At 42.8% G+C, this 20,230-nt stretch overlaps 1 protein-coding gene across 6 annotated transcripts in view; it reads right to left on the bottom strand.

Moving 5' to 3' along the window:
• frmd4a (FERM domain containing 4A) overlaps positions 1–20,230 on the bottom strand; it is a 96,504-nt gene that overhangs the window by 51,033 nt on the left and 25,241 nt on the right. Inside the window, exon 1 of one of the 6 annotated variants that reach the window (XM_080876041.1) lies at positions 11,817–11,897. The exons of 3 other annotated variants lie outside the window; for them this stretch is intronic. In XM_080876041.1, coding sequence (XP_080732167.1) covers positions 11,817–11,882 — 66 coding nt within the window. In that variant the 5' untranslated portion in view covers positions 11,883–11,897. Of the gene's footprint in view, positions 1–4,602; positions 4,994–11,816; positions 11,898–20,230 lie in introns of those variants that run through there. 2 more of the 6 variants (XM_080876040.1, XM_080876039.1) reach the window with 2 other exon arrangements.

The raw sequence follows: 20,230 nt of genomic DNA, 5'->3' as shown, positions 1-20,230 counted from the left end.
TTTCTAACCCTTTCCTGCTCCATCTCTCTTTGCTACTCCCACACGCCCACACACACACACACACACACACACACACACACACACACACACACACACACACACACACACACACACACACACACACACACAATTCAAACAACTGCCAAAAAAAGTCTGCCACTTTAAGAAAATGCCTGTCCCCCCTCAACTCTCTAGATTTCTTAATATGCCGTACAATGATTCACACACAGACTCACACACACATGCAAACTATGAATAAACCCCTTCATATGAGTGAGTCACAGACATGCCTCGGTTCTCACTGAGACGTGTTATCTCTGTCTAACAAAGGGCACAGATTGTGCTGGGATATTTAAGGAACATTTCAGGGGTCTCCACATCCTGTTTTGTGGGAGATGGAGTTTTGTCCCATCAGCCCACGATCATCTTTGTCTTTCTTCGGTGCTTGCCTAAAGAACATTATTGTGTTTCTTCCTATATCAGTTAAATGTCTTTATCTTTCGGTGTAAAAAAGGACCTGAGGTAACAAAAAATACAAAAATAAACCTGAATTGAATTTTTCCCCACTCTCTCTGTCTTGAGATGATTGTCATTTCTGTGAATAGAGAAGCAGATATAATGAAGAAATCTTACTGAGCTCTGCATGCATGTGGCAGATGATGGGAACACATAGTTAGACCGACTGACACACACACACACACACACACACACACACACACACACACACACACACACACACACACACACACACACACACACACACACACACACACACATCCCATCCATCTACTGGAAATGTTTTGGCAAACGACACAAGACTCCACTTTCACCATAGCTACCCCGCTAGCAGACTGTCTCCATAGAGAAAGCATATCATCAGCAGCCTTACTGTCCTCAGCCTTCACTCACAGTCATAGGCGATCATCTCTTGTTTGATCTGTACAGATTTACTTTGAACTTGTATGCAGCTGCGCCATGTGTCTATCTGCGGGTTGATTTTGGACAGGCAATAAAAGACATGAAAAAAAAAAAATCATAGCCCAGAGTAATGAAAGAAACAGGGTGGAGAAGAGGGTGGGAGTCTCCCGTTCAACCCCCCTTTCTTCAGTGGCTCAATAACATTCTTCATTCTGAGCTGCCTTGGGGAGAAAAGGGGGTCCCCTTTCATGCCGAGCAGGGTGTGGTGCAAGAGGGGCCGTCACGAACCTTTAGCTCTAGTTATCCCCACCTCTTTCTTTTTTTCTCGCCTTTCTCCTTCTCTTTGTCTCTTTAATTGGACTGACTGACCACTGCTCTCTCACCTACAGTCCTGGGGGCATGTTGGGATCTCAGGAAATCAATACTGTAGCAAAGGAAAGGAGAGCTGTAGGGGCAAAAAGCTCAAAAGTCAGACTTTTTAGCAAACACGCAGAGAAATGATAAACAAATTACAGATATTTTGGGTGTTGTGTTTCCCTTTGGTTTCCATGTCAACTATTCAAGTCCTTGAATGAATTCTGACTCTAATGTCCCGGCAATTAGATCAGTCTGATGGGAAACAAGTAAGAGAAGCAAGAATGCCAGAATCCAGCCCTGACCTTCTCTGTGATTGGTCCAGACAGGATGTTTAAAGGTAACAAGGATCGATTAGTATTCCTGCCTTAAGTCTTGCATGGCTGCTTCTAGCTTTCAGCCCTGTAATGGTAACTGCTGTCAAGTTATTGTCTGTTTGGATTCCTGTTTAGCTCATGAATGTTTGTTCTGAACATGTGTATATGTGTTTGTGTGAACTTCTCCTTCTTTGACAGCGATCCCCCCCTCCCACCTTCATGCCCTCACTCCCCTGCAGTGCTCCCGACAACAACATGTTTCCCCGGAGACCGATTCAATCTCCTAAAATCAGAAATTGCACACAAACACTCGCACAGGCACAACCGCCAGTCCTCCCTCTCTCCTCTTTGTTTGTTTGGGTTTGGCTTTGTTCTTAATTTCACAGATAAAAGCTGAGCAGCTTTACATGATAGCAAGATAACAAAGGCAGGAAGATAATCCTAATTCAGCCAGCTCACAGAGGTAATCTAAACTGAAAAATATCCCCTCAAAGAAGCTGTTTTTTAAAGCTGTCAACACCAACTGTGCAATTTCTCACCACAACATCATGGTGTCAATACCATAAGTACTTCTGTCCCATTTTCACACTAATGCACAGAGGCAGAAGAAGGATGACGTCATATATAAAAGACCTGTAAGCAACAATCGCATGTGACAGACAACAAGATGCAGAAAACGTGTAACACAAATGGAAAAAACCCGAAACACAATCAAGTCCAGTTAACAAGGCATGTTTTTTTTGTTTTTTAATATGTCATAGTTCCTGAATGGTTTGGAGCAAAGTGTATAGCCAGTGGGGATCCATACCCATTAACGTGTGCTTTTTAAATGGGAGACGCTGAAGGACATGGAAAAACTAGGTTCCAAGTATGTAAAATGCTTTAGCTATATTTAAGCTGTCAGTAATAAAATTTCCACTAGAACCTTTCACTTGCTTAGTCAGGTCATATATACATACTTATAAGCAGATTTCTTTCTCTTAGCCCTCTAGCCATCTTACGTAGTTGTATAAGATACAGATGGAGTAGAATGAGTTGTCTAACATGACAAGTCAGAGCAGGACATAGCTGCAGCTGTGAATAGAAGTGAAATCATTTCAGTGGCTCAGTAAGACCACGGAGAGAGGAAAAGTCATTAACCAACAGACAGTCAACATTTACAGAGCGTCGCGCATAGAAACCGGCTTGTTCACCTGTCATCACTTAACAGATAAATTACTCAGACAGTCTGGTGATTTAAAATAATTTTTGTTGACATATTAAACGCTGTGTTACCTGTTTTGTTTGACTCATTACTATTTTTCATAAAAAGTGACGCAGTCACCGCCTCCCACATCAAGCCAGTGATTTTTTCCGGTGCAGCAGTACAAAAATGTGACCGAGTTTATGTAAATCACAACAAGTAATCCCTCTTCAGTCTGTCTGCTCACAGCTGGTGTTAAGGAAAAAAAATGGGAGGAAGATAAATGGAATTCAATCAAGAGAGACTGTGTGTGAAAATCTGCTTTTCTCCGTTAATTAAGGTGATTTGAGCGAGGGTGTCTGTTAGTGGCTCCAGCCAATCATCGAGCAGCAATTACATTTCTGAAAAGGGCAGTGAATATTCAATTTCCTTCAATCAAGGACTGTTACGAATGCCAGATAGATTCAGACAGAAGCGATCCACCCAGGAGCTTAAATACCAGCATTAATAACACATAATAACACAAACTGAGTCTTAAGATGATAACTTGAATGCATCATAGCTATAATATAGTGTCTGACATGCTCCTGCCTCTGATCTCTTTCACTTCAACTGTATAGCTTATCATCAACAAAGAAACCAGGTTGCATTTTATGTACTGTGATGATGCAGCGGTGGTGTGTATATTTAGGCTCATAAAAACGAAAGCTTTTCCATCTAATTTATGATAGCATGTGCACAGCATGTGTTTTCTTGCGTGTGCTGGTGTATATCCTCTGCTCAGTGAAAGCAAGAACCACAAAGAAAGTGGCGATTCTCCAAAGGCCTCGTGGCATTTAGGAGTCCCAGCCACTCAAAGAGGCACATTTATGAGACCAAAGTCACCTCATAGCGAGTGAGTAGACTGAGATCTGAAAAGAAAGATGAAATTCCTTTCAGTATCATCATGCAAGCAGATTGTGATTGTTGGAATGCAAATCTGGAAGCTCTATATCTTCGGTTCGCATGTCACCTGAACACACACTGTACTTAAGTGTGATTCACTTAATACCAGTGCATTCACTGCATGAAAGAACGCTGACACCCATCACAGAATGAAAGCACAGCTGCAAACCTTTTTTTTTAATTTCTTAAAGAAACATGACAATTAGGAGTAAACAACTTTGCTGAGCACCAAAAGACATGAATTACATGGCAAGTTACAGCGTGTCTTTACAACTGACACAAGGGTTAACTTTGCACCACACATTCCATGTAGCTGGGAACTATTATCTCCAGCCACCAATCTCCACCCACCGCGCACACAAACACGTAAACACAAGCTTCTGGTGCCTTGCAGATGAGCTGAACTGTACTGTTTAAAGAAAAAAACAAAACGATCTGGGACAGCACAGGATTCAGCGCTTTAAACTGGGCTGAAGTTGAAGCTTTGCTTGATAAAAGCCCATCTCTTGAGTTTAATTGCACTGACAGTGACAGGCAAACGAGCTGCACTCCCACTGTGAGACTTCCCTGTAACCTTGAAGCCGAGGACGGCCGAATGCATTAGCGGTGACAGAGACAGGCTGAGAACTACAAAGATTGACAGACTCAGACTGGCAGGACGAGAAACACAGAGAACTATTGTCCACTGTAGAGATTAAAAGCTTTGCTCTTGACTTGCCTTGCACCAACTCAAATCTAATATAGTCCTTTGGATTAGTCAAGAACCTTTTTTAAATCCCACTTACACACACAAAGATGCTTAAAAAAATACTGTCAAACAGACATAAAGTCAAAGAAGGAGGGATAAAAGTGAAAGAGGTTAACTGAGGGAAGCTTGTCTCTTACCCTCTCTGCACTGTTCCTTCGAAGAGTCCCCACCGGCAGCTTAAGCATCAGCCGGCGGGTTCTCCCGGGCGTCACCGCTCCCTGAACCACCATAGTACGCTCCAGAGTGCGCGTGTCTGTGGGTGTGAGAGCATGTGTGTGAGAGTGTGAAGTGGGTGTCCTCGCTGTCCCGTCCAGCCTGACAGCCGTAGTTCACGCGAGCTTGCGCGTGGCGGTGTTAGAGGGAAGGAAGAGTGTGATGTGAGCGTAGCTGTAGAAGTCCCACACGGGTCCTATGTGCCTCTCTCTGCTTCTGTTTCCCTCTGTGTTAAAAGGCTTCCCATTCTGCTCCACACAGTTACACTCCGCTCTGCCGCTCATGAGGTGAATGAGTGTGTAAGAGTGTATGGGAGGGAGAGGGAGTGTGCTTTGTCTCTCCTCTCTTCTCCCCTCTCCAGCTTTGGCAGCTTCCCCTCCCTTCCTCACATACTCACTTCCTTCAGTCAGGGGCTTAACCAGGTCACTGGATTAATGTGACGTTACAGCTCTTATTAGCATACGCACTTGTGTCACATGACTCAATAATTATTGTGTGTGAGCATATATACCCCCACCACCCACACAGCCCTTACAGGGAATCACGTGGGGAACCTCAAAAGGAATATGGGATGTTTTGCCATCTGGTAGGGAGATTATCTTCGAAATCCCACATCCCAGCTTTCTCTCCCTGCACTGTCTGGAATAGAACACAAAGGAAGAATACATACACACTCACTAGCATGCATCCTCACAGACCAGCATGCATGTTGCTCATGCATGCAGATATTGATCATATTATCACTCGGTTCTTTGCCTATATGGGGGCAACTGTGGCAATTGGCCAGAGTTTTTTCCACAAAGCTGTGACAGCAGTGGACAGTTTGGAGTATCGATCTGGCCTTTGCGGAGACCTTTTATCATGGTAAAACCGCAGCCGTAGAGATCTGCGACTAGCTGCGGCTTCATTCAGCTGAGTCAGTCCTCTGTATCCACCATTGTGGTCTTTACATGTCCATTAAAGCTATTGGAATCAAGAGTTACTGCTGCACCTTGTCATATCTACATCATCACTCACTCCTGTGCTCTTTTTTTACTCCGGCACATCAATACTAAGCTGTCAGCTGATTAAATAAAGTGAATCGACACGCGCTCACATATGCAAAGCTGTTAGGTATGCACATATCCATGCACACATGCACAGCTGCGCACATCTCGAGAAGGCAAGGTAACCATTGCTAACCAGTAACACTGGAAATATAAACCTGTAAGATTTAGCTTGGTCATCCCAGTCAAGAGGTGAACTGATGCTGGATCACAGAGCAAAAATTTAGAGTAAAGTGATTAAAATGAGCAAACTAACCAACTTCTTCCTTCTCCCATATCATTTCTTTAATTGAGGATCTCTGACAGCTTTCGTTACACGAGACTATATATGTCACACACACACAAACACACACACAAAAATACCCCACACATTGTGTTAAAGCCAAGAGCCAAGCATACAGGAGGAAATCATCTGCAGTGGTAATCCCCAGAAAGCATTATTTATTCATCACCCTGGCCTCCATCGGTGTGTGAGTGACTGTGGCCTACATGAGAAATATCAGAGGGCTATTTTTAAACTTGGTGTGCAGACATCCAGGTCTAACAGATAAGGAACCAAAATGACTTGGTTCATTTCTCTCTCCCTCTCTGCAATATGACTGGTACTCTGTGTGGTGTGCTTCCTTGACATTAATTCACATCGTGATGACATAGTTCAAGCTCTGCTGCTGATTGGGGAGACAATGCACAAAATCCTGTACTGTACATCCCCTTGACAGTGAGATGAAAATGCACCCTTCTAATAGAGCACTTAAAGTTTGGTTTGCGATCCTTTGTTCTCTTCTTTTTTTATTTGCTTCTTTATTTATTTATTTTTTGCTTGAAATGTGCAATAAACTCCTCAAATCCACAAAGGTGATAAGCCCTCTTCTTGACAGGAGGGAGAAAAAAATAAAGGCAAGTAAAAACAACATGCTACTATTCTTGATGCCTCGGGCTGCTTGCACAATGACCCATTTCAGTCAACAAGCACATAAAGCACATAAAAAAGTAAAGCAAACGGGATTTGCGCTCGGTAACAAAATACATGAAATATAAACCTGTGTACATGATAAAGAGCAAAAACATAAATTTGTAGGAAAAAGCTAGGAGATTCTGACAAGCTTTGCTTCACAAGCACCCGCTGTCCTCAAAGTGAACCATCAGCTATTAATACATTTGCAAAAAAAGAAAAAAAAAACTGCAGAGAGAGGAAGAGAAAGAAAAGAAAATCTACGCCTGAGAGACGCTAATGAGGGAAACAAAGCAGCTGGATTGTCTGGGTTTTATTTCTGCTGTTCTTTTTTTGTGCGTGTCTGCTTAGTCTTTGTTCGTAGTTGCAACCATAAGAAGCGATGGTTCTCCAATGCTAGACTCCCGGCATTGTGATGCATTAATTTACCCTGATAACCCAGCCAGTCTCTGCCCACGGCTGTCTGACTCATCCCTATGGTCCTGCTCCTCAACTCTGTATGTTTGTGCGTCTGTGTGCGTGTGTATGTGTGTGGGAGTATGTGTTTATGGAAATGCCCTCTAGTTGGACCGACTCCCCGTCCCAAGCGGAATGGAGGGGGATTGACTGTTTACGTTTCAAGACACCACAAATTACAAAGGGTTGAGTTACAGCATCATCGCAGGCAAAACAGATAAACGATTGTATAGCTAAACAGTACCACCCTGATAGCGTAACTCGATTCGCTGCTCACTGTGTGCTTTCATCTGCGCTTCTACATGTATGCCAGCCTTGCATCTCCTGAGAGTGAGATGAGCAGAATGTGGGGCCTCCCCACCCTTCATCAGGCCAGAACCAATCATAATGACTTCTCCACAGGGAAGCATCCACTTCAATTACCATCTTCTCAGCAGTGTCTGCGTAAGAGAACCCGGGAAACACCATTACATGCTAAGAAAGGTAATGGATCGCCTGTGAGATTGTTTTATATGAGTCACAGTAAAAACTGGGGCATATTTGTGTTTCAGAGAGATTTGGTGCAACGCTAGGACAGGTTGTCCTGGTCAAACTGTGTCGCTCAGCACACATCTGCTCAACCTGTCTGTATGTGTGTGTGTGTGTGTGTGTGTGCGCGAGAGTGTGCGTGCAAACTGCAAACCTGCTTAGGTGTTGTTCCGTAATATTATTGTTCAAAGCGTTGGCACCAAAGCACTGCAGTCAGGCTGTCTTTCTAGCCTTAGGAACACAGAAGATAAATGTGGCCTTTAATAAAATCTTTGTCCAAGTGCAGTCCACAAATACACTGCTATTATCCAGCCATCTATGTCTTAACAGAATTACAATATATCATTCCAATGGGCCAATCAGCAGTCTATTAGCAGGGCAAAAACACATTTGAATGTGGTGCTAGATGTGCAATATGCCTCAGAGAAAAGCATTCAAAGCTTCTGAATTATTCACCCGAGTGTGCTGGAAGCCCTGAGCGTGTGCTGGGCCAGCTGACATCCGAATCTGAACCATGATGGAAATTGAAGGATGAATGATAATGGCTCATCGGTTTGATCCGTCTGCACATAAAATGGGATCGAGTTTATGATAATTTTGTTGTTGTTTTTATTAAATTTATTTATTTAATTCTGTTTGAATGATCCTGCTGCCAAAGACTAATGCGGCAAGTAAATGAGATACATCTGATTGCAGAAACTGACTATATTACTATACTTTTCAAACTTCTTTTTCAAAAGAAATTTGAATAATATCTTTCAAAAAAAGAAGTTTCTCCGTTCTTGTAAATATTTTCCACTCAGTAAATCGTACAAGACCCCCATAAATAAAAACAAATTGATTCTGCTATCAAATATTAGTATAACCAAACTCTGATATTGCTTATTTCTCTCAGCTGTTGTTGCCCAAAAGCTATCAAAACACAACAATGAGCCATTGCTGCACTGGGGGACATAGTTTTTTTTTCTTTTGTTCCATTAACATGAATAGGGACTGTAGTTTATTTTGAGTCAATCCCCTGATTCTGCAACTGCAAATAGCCCCGCACAAGGCATTATTTACTTCTTCTTCTTTTTGTCCAGCTTTTAAATATTTATATCTCCAGTAGTAACAAATGGGCTTGGGGCTGCAGGATGCAGACAGTGTAGAGAAAGACGGACTCAAATAACAATGAGAGATCGACTGACACATGCTGGTTTTGTTCTTCTTGCAGGATTTTTTTTTTTGTTAATAAGAAAGATACTTAAGTCACATCTCAATCAATATCGAGATCAAAATATTTCAGATTAAAGGACAATTGATTGCTTGGGAGCAAACGGGAGAGTGAGTGACGAGGTGCAAACAGAAAGGGGAAAGAGGTCAGCTCGCACTAGCTGAACAATTTTGTCACTGGTCAGAGAACTGGTCAGAGAACACACCCATTACATAACAGAATACTCTCACATAATACACTCAGTCAATAGCCAGTGTTTGAATCAACACATCTGCAGCAGTGCAGTCAAAAGAGAATAGTTTGCTAATAAAGAGGCTTTTTGTATGCATGTACTGTAGACACGCATGTTGTATAATTCCGTAGCAAAACTCTCATTGTGACAAGGAAGCGCTTGGTATCGGTACGTCACAGTGTTTGTGCTCCTGGCGGAGTGAATGCTCTCAGAGACCACAGGCCCTTTGTGACCAAATAGCTCTCCCAAAGATATAAACCAGTACTTTATGGCTGCTGGAAGCAGAGGAGACGATGGAGACGAAAACAAAAAAAAAAAGCAGAGCAGTGCATTACAGCTGTGATGGAAGCAAACCCATCCAGCTGAGGTCTTTCTCCTTTGGAAGAAACCGGGGGATGGGGGAGACGAGAAGAGATGTAGGACTAAGGAAGAGTAGGAGATGGAAGGATTAGTACCGCCTGCAGGCTGTATCATAGATGTGATGTTGGAAGAGATGATTGGGAGGTGTTTGTGGGGTGCACAAGGAGGAGATTCAATTAAACTACACAGGGATTGAATGCATTTTTAATCACGCTGCCTCAGTTGCTGATGTGACAGTCAGCCTTTGTGCTAGATTGCGAGGCATCCTCTGCAAGAGGAGTTGCCATGCCTCCCTGTCTGTGTGTCTTCTCCTCTCCTCATAGCTCAGCAGCACAATGCACAACAGCTCTGGCGTGAGATGATATGATGCCAGAAACCAGTATTTCATAGCAACAAGAAAAAAATCCAATCAGCAGATACAGATCACATTACTGGTTCATTAAATTTCAAAGGAGCACACATGTGTGAGCTTATTTTAACAGTGTTGAATTTAAAAAAAAACAACAACTTTGCTGACCCGAAATATCCAGCTTCCTGCGAGCGAATGTGGCAACAAAATAGTGACCTCCTTTTCTAGTAGTAAAAGAGGCTGTGAAGGAAGTTCATTGCCTCGGATCCTCTCAGCTTCCCTAAATCATTCATATGTGCAGCTGTGCTAATGAAAATAGCAGTGAGCCCTTGAATATAGCTGCGCACTTCACTGCTGCTCTAAGCCAGTGAGCAGCATAGATAGGGCTCTGGAGGTCTTTTTCTAGCAGAGGATGGAGAACTGCTGTCATTATTCTAATGATCCTTAATTTTCCTATAACGATCCTGGTCTCTGAGCTTAACTGTCCTAATTCACACATACACACAGTCAGACTTATTGAATACACACTTTACAACAAGGACGACTATATACAATATCACAGGCCTGATCCATAACACCATCTACTGCTGGTAAGTCTTCCAATATAAGTCCTTAATTCCCCCTTCCCTTACTTGATGGTTCACTGAAATAGGCTTCTGCGTAGCTCACGTCTGCATGTTGTGAGTGTTTGTGTATGCATGCATTGCCATATGCGCATACGTCTAGCCAGCAGTCTGGAATGTGTGCACACGATTTGAATATTTCTCATTTAAGTATGCAAAGTGGCCAGATAACCCTCTGTTTTCCACCCTCTTCCAGCAATTAGAGAAATAAATAAAAAAGCGTTCTAATTAGGATGTTGAGAGGAAATGTAGAGGAAGGAAGCATTTTCCTTACTCCAATTTTTCCGTCCCACATGCGGTGCATGAATAATCCAAATGTTGCTCTGGCCATAAACAGCAATCTTTATTGCCATGGTCATAAATCATCCTTTGGATATACAGAAAGAAAATGACCAAATCTCCAAAGTAGTTTGATGGATCCGCGCATGCAAAAAAAAAATCCCAGCATATTTCAGTGACACTGAAGCCCTGTGGCAGCGGATTGAATGCTGATAGTGCTCACTGAATATATATCTCAGGGAAGACAGATTACAGTTCCTTGAACAGATGCCTGTGCCTGTAAACAATGTTAAAGGGAAACAGCAGCTTAACGACCAAACTCATTACAGCAGCCGGCAGATCAAAGCAACCAGGGATTCTGATGTCACATTTACAAAGTGTGTCTGTCTGTGTGTGTGTGCTGAGGTAGACCATGTAAGCTGCATGTGTTTTTGTATCTAAATGTCTGTGTGGGATGCAGTTCTAGCAGCCCAAAATGCTTTAGCAACCACAGGGATCTGAGTAATCTACCTCTATCCAAGCGTCACAAGCGACAGAAACACGCCTATCACATCCATCAGACTTTCCATCTACTTCTCATTCCTCTTTCATCCCCCATTTCCTCATTCTCGATTCCCAATTCCTTTACTTGGAGATTTCGTTCATTGCTAATCAAAAGATTTATAGCTATCGAGAGATAAATATGAAGGATGCAGACCACAGAAAGTAAGCCCACTGCCTACATTTAATACTTTCGAGTTGGTTGGACAAAAGCTCCTCATACGCTGAGTTAAAATTTCCAAAGTTTTAAGTCCCTGGGCTAACCTTATGTTGACTCACATATTAGGCCAAGCAATTCAGGTTATATTCCTGGTCAGCCAATTTATTCCATAATTCTCCCTAAGCAGAGAATTTGATGGTTAATAAGCATGTGTTTTCAGCACCAATTAAGAACAGAGCATCTGGAATGTTGCATGAACATATGTCAGCCCCCATCTCCAGCTGAAATTATGCGCTGGAGAGGTCACCCATATAAAACACAGAGAAGATGGGTATATTAAAGCATTTTTTAAAGAGATGTTAAAACAATGTTGAGCAAGAGAAACTGTGGAGAAACTTACGAAAACGTCCATAAGCATGTGTTCCAAGGTCACCTCTAAGTCCTCGAGTCGTGCAGAAAGAGTCATCGTTCAACTGATCAACAACCACGGCAACAAAAAAAGAAGTAATTTTTCTACTAAGTACTTAAGAAAAATTCTCTTTCTCTCTTTTATTCAGTTCGCTCATGGGATTAATTCTCATAAATAACTTAAAGAAAGTAATAAAGCCATATCAGCTATATAATATCCAATTCTTCCAAGGAGTTGTGCCAGTAACACTCCAACTTAACTTTTCAACAATTCACTTTTATTCTCCATCCACTGCAAGATTCCCAAATGGCCAGCTGTAACAAACAAGACTATCTCCAGCAAGTTTGGCTCCCAAATCTCCTCTTCACATCTAAGTTATGATCCATGAGAGAAATGAAGACACTGACAACTCCCTGGCAGAGGGAGGGCAGAGGGTGGTCTCACTGTTCTTGCTAGGATGCATAGAGGAGGCGTACGGCTTGATGGGAGAACTGACACTCAGAGAGGCAACTATTTTGTGACAAAGTCATATGTCTGACTTTTTTAATATCGCTCTAACATTTTCCAAGTTGTTTGAGTTATCTCTACCCTCTTTTCACATTTCTCTCTCCCCTTCTTGTTCTCGGCGCCTTTTCAGGTCTCTGTCCACAGTGGGCGTCTTTGTGCGGAGGGAGAGCCTGGGGCAGCTGATGCACAGTTCTGGGTGCTCTTGGCTGGGGTCATCCTCTCTCACACTGGGCCTCTCATCAATGGGCCTTTGTGGTAGCCTCATTAAGGGTTGGCCTTGGATGCTGAGGCTCTCATAGACACACAAGGGGGAAAACAAGAGCGATATGGCCTGGATCTATGACTGGAAGCTTATGTAACAGTTGCAGCAGGGGTGGGGCGGGGGTGGGGGGGGGGGTGGGGGGGGGGTTGTAGAAGGCAGGGTATGTGGGGGAGACTGGAGGCGGGAGGGGGAGAATAAGGGTGCATAGCCGAGGGGGCAGTAATTCAGTAAGAGGGAAAGGAGAGCAGAAGCGAGGGGAAGCAAGGAGACAGAGGATGTTGGTGGGACACTCCTTGGAGAGTGGTTGCTTCTGTTTTTCTGGCGGGAGCCGGTGGAATGTACCCCCCACCACCACTATTCTGTGTTCATTAACAAGAAAGAGAAAAAACAGAAAGGCCGGATCAGACTGAAATGAGTTTAGCTGGGCCGGACCAACAAACAGGATGTGAGTGCACAGAGGAAGACTTTCTGCATTTACTATCAGAATTCAGGCTACAACAGGAAGCTGCAGAAGATCATAGTAACAACACAAAAGTCCGGAAATAAGCCAAAGGACTAATTAAGCAACCAGTTTCAGACATAATAATTAATTAATGTCCCTGCATTGTTTAAGCTGATGGCCACATCCATCATCGTCTCCATCTTTTGACTCCACAATTAACCGTTTTCTAACTGTTCCAATTACTTCATCTCTCACTGGGTGTCACAGACATCCCTCTAAAAAATTTTTTCGAGCCAGTCCTCCTCGTCCTGCCCTATTTTCCTAATCCATGCACTCCCAGAATGCCAATGGCCTATGCTCTCTAAACTCTCTTGGGTGTGAGGTCATCATGAACTCATGAACTCATCAGTCCTCACATTCAACTCTGCAGTCCAGAGGACTGGGGTGCAACTCACAGTTTTGCACTGTGATTTGATGTTGTTACGTCCCTGCAAATGAAGTCTAGGGGAAGGGGTGGGGAACAGTAACAAATAGGGCTGGGAAAGAATGAAAAGGAAACCAGACAGAGAGGTTTAGCATAAACACACATATAAGGACACATTCAGACCCCATAATACACACAACTGGGTGTTAAAGAGTGCACATCCATCAGTCCTTTGTTGCCCTCAGGAGGCCATCCCGCCTTCCTGAAGCTCCTAATGCTGACTGCTGTGAATATGTAACACCCATAATAACTTAGAAATATCACTCTAATTTTCATCTGCATGCTGCATGAATTATAAATATCCGCTAGCGTGGTGAAGATTGATAGTATATGACCATTAAGACTTGCGAGGCAGGCAGCTCATGGAGTCCGAATGCCAAGAGGAGTGTAGAGATAGCGGCAGGTAGCCTAGCCTAGCATTTATAATTAGAGAAGAGCTTAACCCCCAACTGAGAGACAACGCAGGACAGCATGTCCCGGTGTGACTCCTTCTTGGCACGAGCAGGGTTAAAACCCAGATTTCTCTGTATAATCTAGACTGTGTGTCTAAGGGAACATAAATAAAGACAGTGGAATGAATCCTCTGTGCAATGTTTTTACGACAGGTGACTCACAGAGAGCTGAATATCTCCTCACCTCTTTGGATAAACCAATTATGTTCCCTCATGCACAACTGCAAACTCACAGGCACTAATAAATGTGCATACTCGAACATATTGGCATGCGACTGACAAAGGTTTAATGTAAGACTGCTTTGCGTCGATTATCATATGCACAGATACACAAAGACTACCATATGTATTCATATACATATATATAAAAGTAGAATTAAATACTAGCTACTTCAACAAGCATATTGAACTATATTTAACCGTTATATGCTTTGTCACCCCCTTTAGCTAAAAAGCTGCAGTGTATGCTGTACTTTAATATGAATCAAGCTGGAACAGTGAGATGTTTAGTATTTTTTGCAACCATAAGTTTCCTCCTGAAAGCTGACCGTCCCACTAATCCCATAATCAGAAAGAGCACCAGAGTGGCAGCAGTACAGATTGTGCATCACAAAATGGGCCTTTAACAAGACTCTCTGATTCTTCTTCACACTCAAAGCTCCGAGGACAGTTTTTCTCTTTAAATCTAATTTTAGGCGAGAGTACAGAGCGTGCGCCTGTGTGAGCCTGATTGATCATGATGTCCACCTGGTGTGCAAAATAGGGATATGTGCTAATCAAACTCCTGGCAGCCTTCCAAGTCAGTTGAGGTTTGTATACATACAAGCATTCAAAAATAGTAGGGCCACCTATTCCAGACATGTTGATAAAGCCTCTTAAGCACCTGTCTCCACCTAACTGTCGAAAGAGTTTACTGCCAGCTTTAACATTGGACGGGAAGGCATTTAAGTCCAAGCACTGCACTTTACAAGCTCGCATGCCTGTTGTGGTGACCGCATATGGTTTGACTGGCCAGTTAAATGTCATTGCGTGATGCGTTTTCTCTCTGATTAAAGCTCTAGCAGAAATTTTTACATGATGCAAATGTTTTTGTCTTTTTATCTTTGTTGACAGTTTGTCTCTTTTTCTCTGGGTTATAAACGACAGGCAGCGCAGATGCAAAGGATTCTGCTAAATCATTCACTTCATCGCTGTTAGTAATGAGAATTTTGCTGTGTCATTCCGCAACCCAAATCTGTCATTCCACAATGCAGGGAATGGCTCTGTGTCTGTCTGTGAGACTGTGTGCATTTGTGTGTGTGTGTGTGTTTGCAGCATTTCTAGAAATACCTGTGAAGAGTGAGGCAGGTGCACGCTACTATCTTATGTCATTCTGCAGTGAAAGTCACCTTGGATTTTAAAGGGACCCATTCACACTCAGACCGCAGAAAATATCCTTTGAAAGATCTGAGGAGAAAATGAAAAGAACTTCTGATATGCGAGGGGATCAGAAGCCATTCACAAGAATAATACACACCTTACACCTTTTCTCCCTTGGTTGGAGCCGCTGTCTTGCTTGTTCTATACACAAGCCACTCGCCACAGAGTATGTGTGTGTCTTGGATGCACTGAGCAGACAGAATGCGACAGAGGCATATTTTAGGGCCTGGTTGTATGAAGGCACTGGATTGAGTCATGCTCCAGGATTTTCTGCCCCAGTAAACTTAGCCCACTTTACCCAGTGCCGAGGAGATTCACAGCCTCCGCTATGCAGGGAAACAAACAGGGATAGACGTATTCAACCACACCATAAGAAAACACTGTTTCCTTGATTTAACAATTAACACTCAGTTTAAAAATATGCACGCTCGTCTGCCTGCAACTCTGCCCAACTTTTTATGAATTACTCTAGCATGCAAGCAGCACACTCACATCAACTTAGGATCAAGACATGCACGTGAGGCGCTCTCCCCCCAAACTCGGCACACACACAGTTGGGAATCTGATTTGTAGCAGTGTGAGCGTTAAATGTTTGATGATGCGGCTACATATTTAATCTTTACAGACCAGATCATGGTGGGAAATGGGTTATACACGATTGTACTCCCAACGGAAAACATTGGGTTACTGAGGGGGGAAAAAGAGGCAAACATGGTTTTAAGGCTTTTAATATGTTTCTGTGACATCTTAATTGCTATTTCTAAATTTGGAGACATTCAGTTTAGACATTAATAAGCAAATCTGCAGTTTAAGTAAACATCAGTGTTGAATGCCAGGCATTTTTCAACTCGAAGTTATTTTAATGTTTTGAATTGCTTTGGCAACAGAGATTACTGCTGAAACCCCATAAACTAATGTAAGTGTTCCTGTATTGCTCACACCCATGCCACACAGTTCTCATTCTTTAGACCTTTGGCTCGGCCATATTTGTCTACATGCAGGATGCAGCTGTGCTTATAACTCTCGTAAACCTCTCAGCCCGTCGTAACTACACAACTCTCCTCCTTTATAGACATTAAATCATTATGATCCCTCAGGCACGCGGGCCACAAATTAACGAAGCATGTGCATAAACAAATACAAAGTACAAAGAGGATGCACCTGTAAACCCCCCCCCCCCTCCCCCCACACTCATACTTGCATTTCCTCATGCTTCTAATGAGCTAACATGAACTAGTCATGCTATAACCCTCAACACATATGCATGCTTTCTCCCAGGAGGGCAGTAACCCAAGCCAGACGGTGCCAGCTCCACCTCTTGCTGCAGGCATGGGACTAAGCTGCTTGTTACTGTACAGATGGGCCCCACACCTCTGACAGGTGCTCCGGCTCAACTTCTACCACGCAAACCAATGGCAAATGCATTGCCAAATGACTCAGGCTTTGTCTTTTTTAACGTGCAGAGGAGGAAGGGAAGGAGAGCCCCCCCGGGGTACAGCAAAAGAAAGACGTAATTTGAGGAGATCATCTCCACCTCCTGACATTACTCGAGGCCATCCTTCTCATCATTGCGAAGGGAAAATGTCGAACAACATGGCAGCTTGTGTTTATGGTTTTATTCGCTGTATCAGAACTGATAGTCAGCTATTACTCGCCTTATCTTTTAGCAAACACTTCACCTTATTTGTGTTTCTCTGCTGTGCAGAACGAATGGATGGGATGAAAGAAGAATCCAGAAAGACACTGGGTTTATAGAGAGAGGCAGCCTGATGCCACCTGGGGCCATAGCCAGACAAACCAGTCACCTCCCACCCTCCTCTGTCTTTGTCCTTGCTACACCTCCTCATCTGCACCCCAGTCAAAGAAAAGATGTGCTGTGACAGACAGTGCTTGATCACTCCTGGGTCTGTCCAAGCCAGGGTCACGTCCCATGATATTTACCACATATTTACATTCAGAGCCAACTATTGCCATGGGAACAGAGGTGCTATGCAAACTATGAAAGGGAAAGGAAGGAATAAAATGGTATAAGCTGACCACATGAAACATTAAGGACTGGAGGGAGACGAGAGAAAGTCTGCTGGGAGGGAACATGGGGGGCAAATCCCACGTAATTGCCCCTCTAGCAGACAGCAGGGGTAATAGGATGGCCACTCAGTCACTGACACAGCTCATAATTATTAATCAAGCTCAGCATTTAACATATGCTCCCCTCCCTTTCAATCCTCACTCACTGGCGCCCCATCATTTTCCTCTCTTGATTTCACTTATTCTTTCATTGCTCTTCTTTCCACTCACTGTCTCTCGTGAACAGCAGGAGATACAGGATGAGGTCATTGATTATATACCTCACTGTTCTTCAGTCAACACACACAGATGATCTCCTGTTCTGAACCTGGGTACTCCACAACCACTGTGTTGCTGAGAAAGTTGTGATGACAATGATGAAAGGAAATGCGGTGTACAGTTTTGCTCTTATCTGAACCAAACAGCCAGCGCTCATACACAGCAGAGCAGCAGACCACTGCCGATTAGAGCAGAGGGTCTCTGCTTATTGGCCCCATACATCAGAAAGGACACAATGAACAGCTGACAGCTGCAATCTAAAGCAACATCAGGAGTTTTTTTCTTTCTCTCGCCTTCTTGATGCTTACCGATGTGAAGAGGAACTTAAAACCTTCATATCCAAGAACGAAGTACAAAAATAACTTCAGGGCCCATCAGGACTGCTCTTCCTCAGGTGGACTTTCAAGTGCTGAGCTTGTTATTCAGAGGAGCCTTGGGAAAGATTAGGAATCCCATCGCACAGCACACTCTGGTGGTAAGAGGGTGGAATGCACTGCATACGTGAAAGTAGTGTAAATGGTGAATAAATGAAGACAAACAGCTCATGTGAATGTAATTAAAGCATATCGGGGGGAAAATACACTTGAAAAAAGGCACAGCAGATAAAAGCTGATCTAGAGATCCACAACAGCAACGTTTCTACAGGGCGGTTACCACTGAACTCACCTGGCAGCTCTAAGAAACAACAAACATTTGCTCTCAAGAACTTTTTTATGTTTTAGGTATTTGTACTGCACCATTATTTCTAAGCTGCTCAATTCAATGCCAATGTACATAATAATACCCAACATCCACCTGCACCCATTTTAGAAACCTGTTAGACGACATTTCATGTAAGATTGATGGTGTACTGAATAAAAGAAGTTGGACTCGTCTTCATGATCTGCTTTTTACTTTTGTGTGTTATTAGACACTTCCTTGGTTTTGTTCAACCTCTGCACAAGTGCTGACATGCATTTTGAGCATTATGCATGTCCTGTGTTTAACAAAAAGATACTGGGAGGTTAATGGTTAGCAACGATATTTATTAGTATTTACCAGAATTAGTGCATCAACCTTTGCCGGTGCGTGTGTCTGCGTGCGTGTCTTAAATGTTATTCTGTAATTGCAAGAAAATTAAAGTAGAAGGGTTAAATCCAGATGTTTTCCATATAAAATATATATATCTACATTAACTTGTGCCGTTTTATAACTACATATATTAATTTAAATCACTTGAAAAAAATACACACACACAAAAAGATGTACATGCAAACAAAGCACACAGCAAATAACACCAGCTGCTGCTGAAAACCAGACACATCCGCATACAAACACCTCAAGACGTTTATTAATGGCCTTAACTGCAATGGCAGATGCTCACGTCTGTTCAGAAGAAAATGCACATCCGTGTATGTGCAGACACAAATACACTCAGGGGTGAGTTATAAATCTGACACACGTCACCTTTAATTGCTCTAACAAGCCATAATGAGAGCATCAGAGGTCAGAGAGACACTTAGGATGATGTAAATATTCCTAGGAGGATGGATGAGCATCAATCTGGCAATGCTGATTTCATATTTTGGTTTAATTCAGCGTAATGGCAGCTGTCTACACAGGGGAGAAGAGAGGTAATAGGATACCTGGCAAACACTGCACAGAGTCCACAGATTGAAAAGGATTGGTGGAAAGAATAGAAATGTAAAATAAAACACCCAGCATTTAGATCGCTTATGCAATAAGCAGTAAAATGCATGCTTTTTATTTAAGGGAACTCAAAGGTTTTATGTCTTAGTCCTAACTGAGAATTGTCAAGGTGTCTTAAAGAACCCCCTACCCCCTCCAAGTCCAGTCTTTGACTATAAGCAGATTCTTTCCCCTCCTTTATCCCGCCAACGTTACATCTTTTCTTCTTTTTCTCCATTCATCCTCCTATCTATCAGTTTTTCTAAGCAGTCCTGAACCCACCCCTCCCAGCCCCACTGCTAGGAAACTGACAAGCCAACATCAATTAAGCTGTCTAGTGGCACCGCATGGGTCCATATGTCTGGGGCTGTACACATAGATGTTATGGAGCATGCAAATTGACCAGTGTGCATGCGTGTGTTTGGGGATGTGCACATTTTGAGTCTACAATGCATATGTATGCAAAAGCGCTCAATGTCTTTGTCTCCTTGAGCAGCCATGTACATAAATCATGAATTAGCCATTAGCGCACTAGAGCGTAAAAACCGCAAATGTAAAACTGTTAAATGCTGTTTGATTAAAGACATTTGGGAAAAAAACAAGAAGGAAGCCTCACTAAACCTAAAAGGAAACAATTGAACTTAAAATTCTACTAGAAATCTTCATAAAGTGCAAAACTGTATTTTGGTCAACAGACCTAAATACTGTTTTATGGTACCTGAATTTGAAAAAGACAATGTTTGTTTCGTTGTTGTTTTTTGTATTAGTGTTTATCATCCTTTTTTTTCTTCTTTTTTTTTTAAAAATTCGTACGGGCACATTTGG

Source organism: Rhamphochromis sp. 'chilingali' (genome assembly GCF_963969265.1).
Source record: "Rhamphochromis sp. 'chilingali' genome assembly, chromosome: 2".
NCBI lineage: Eukaryota > Metazoa > Chordata > Actinopteri > Cichliformes > Cichlidae > Rhamphochromis > Rhamphochromis sp. 'chilingali'.
The sequence above is the reverse complement of the archived record's forward strand: the minus strand, read 5'-3'. Positions and strand labels throughout refer to the sequence as shown.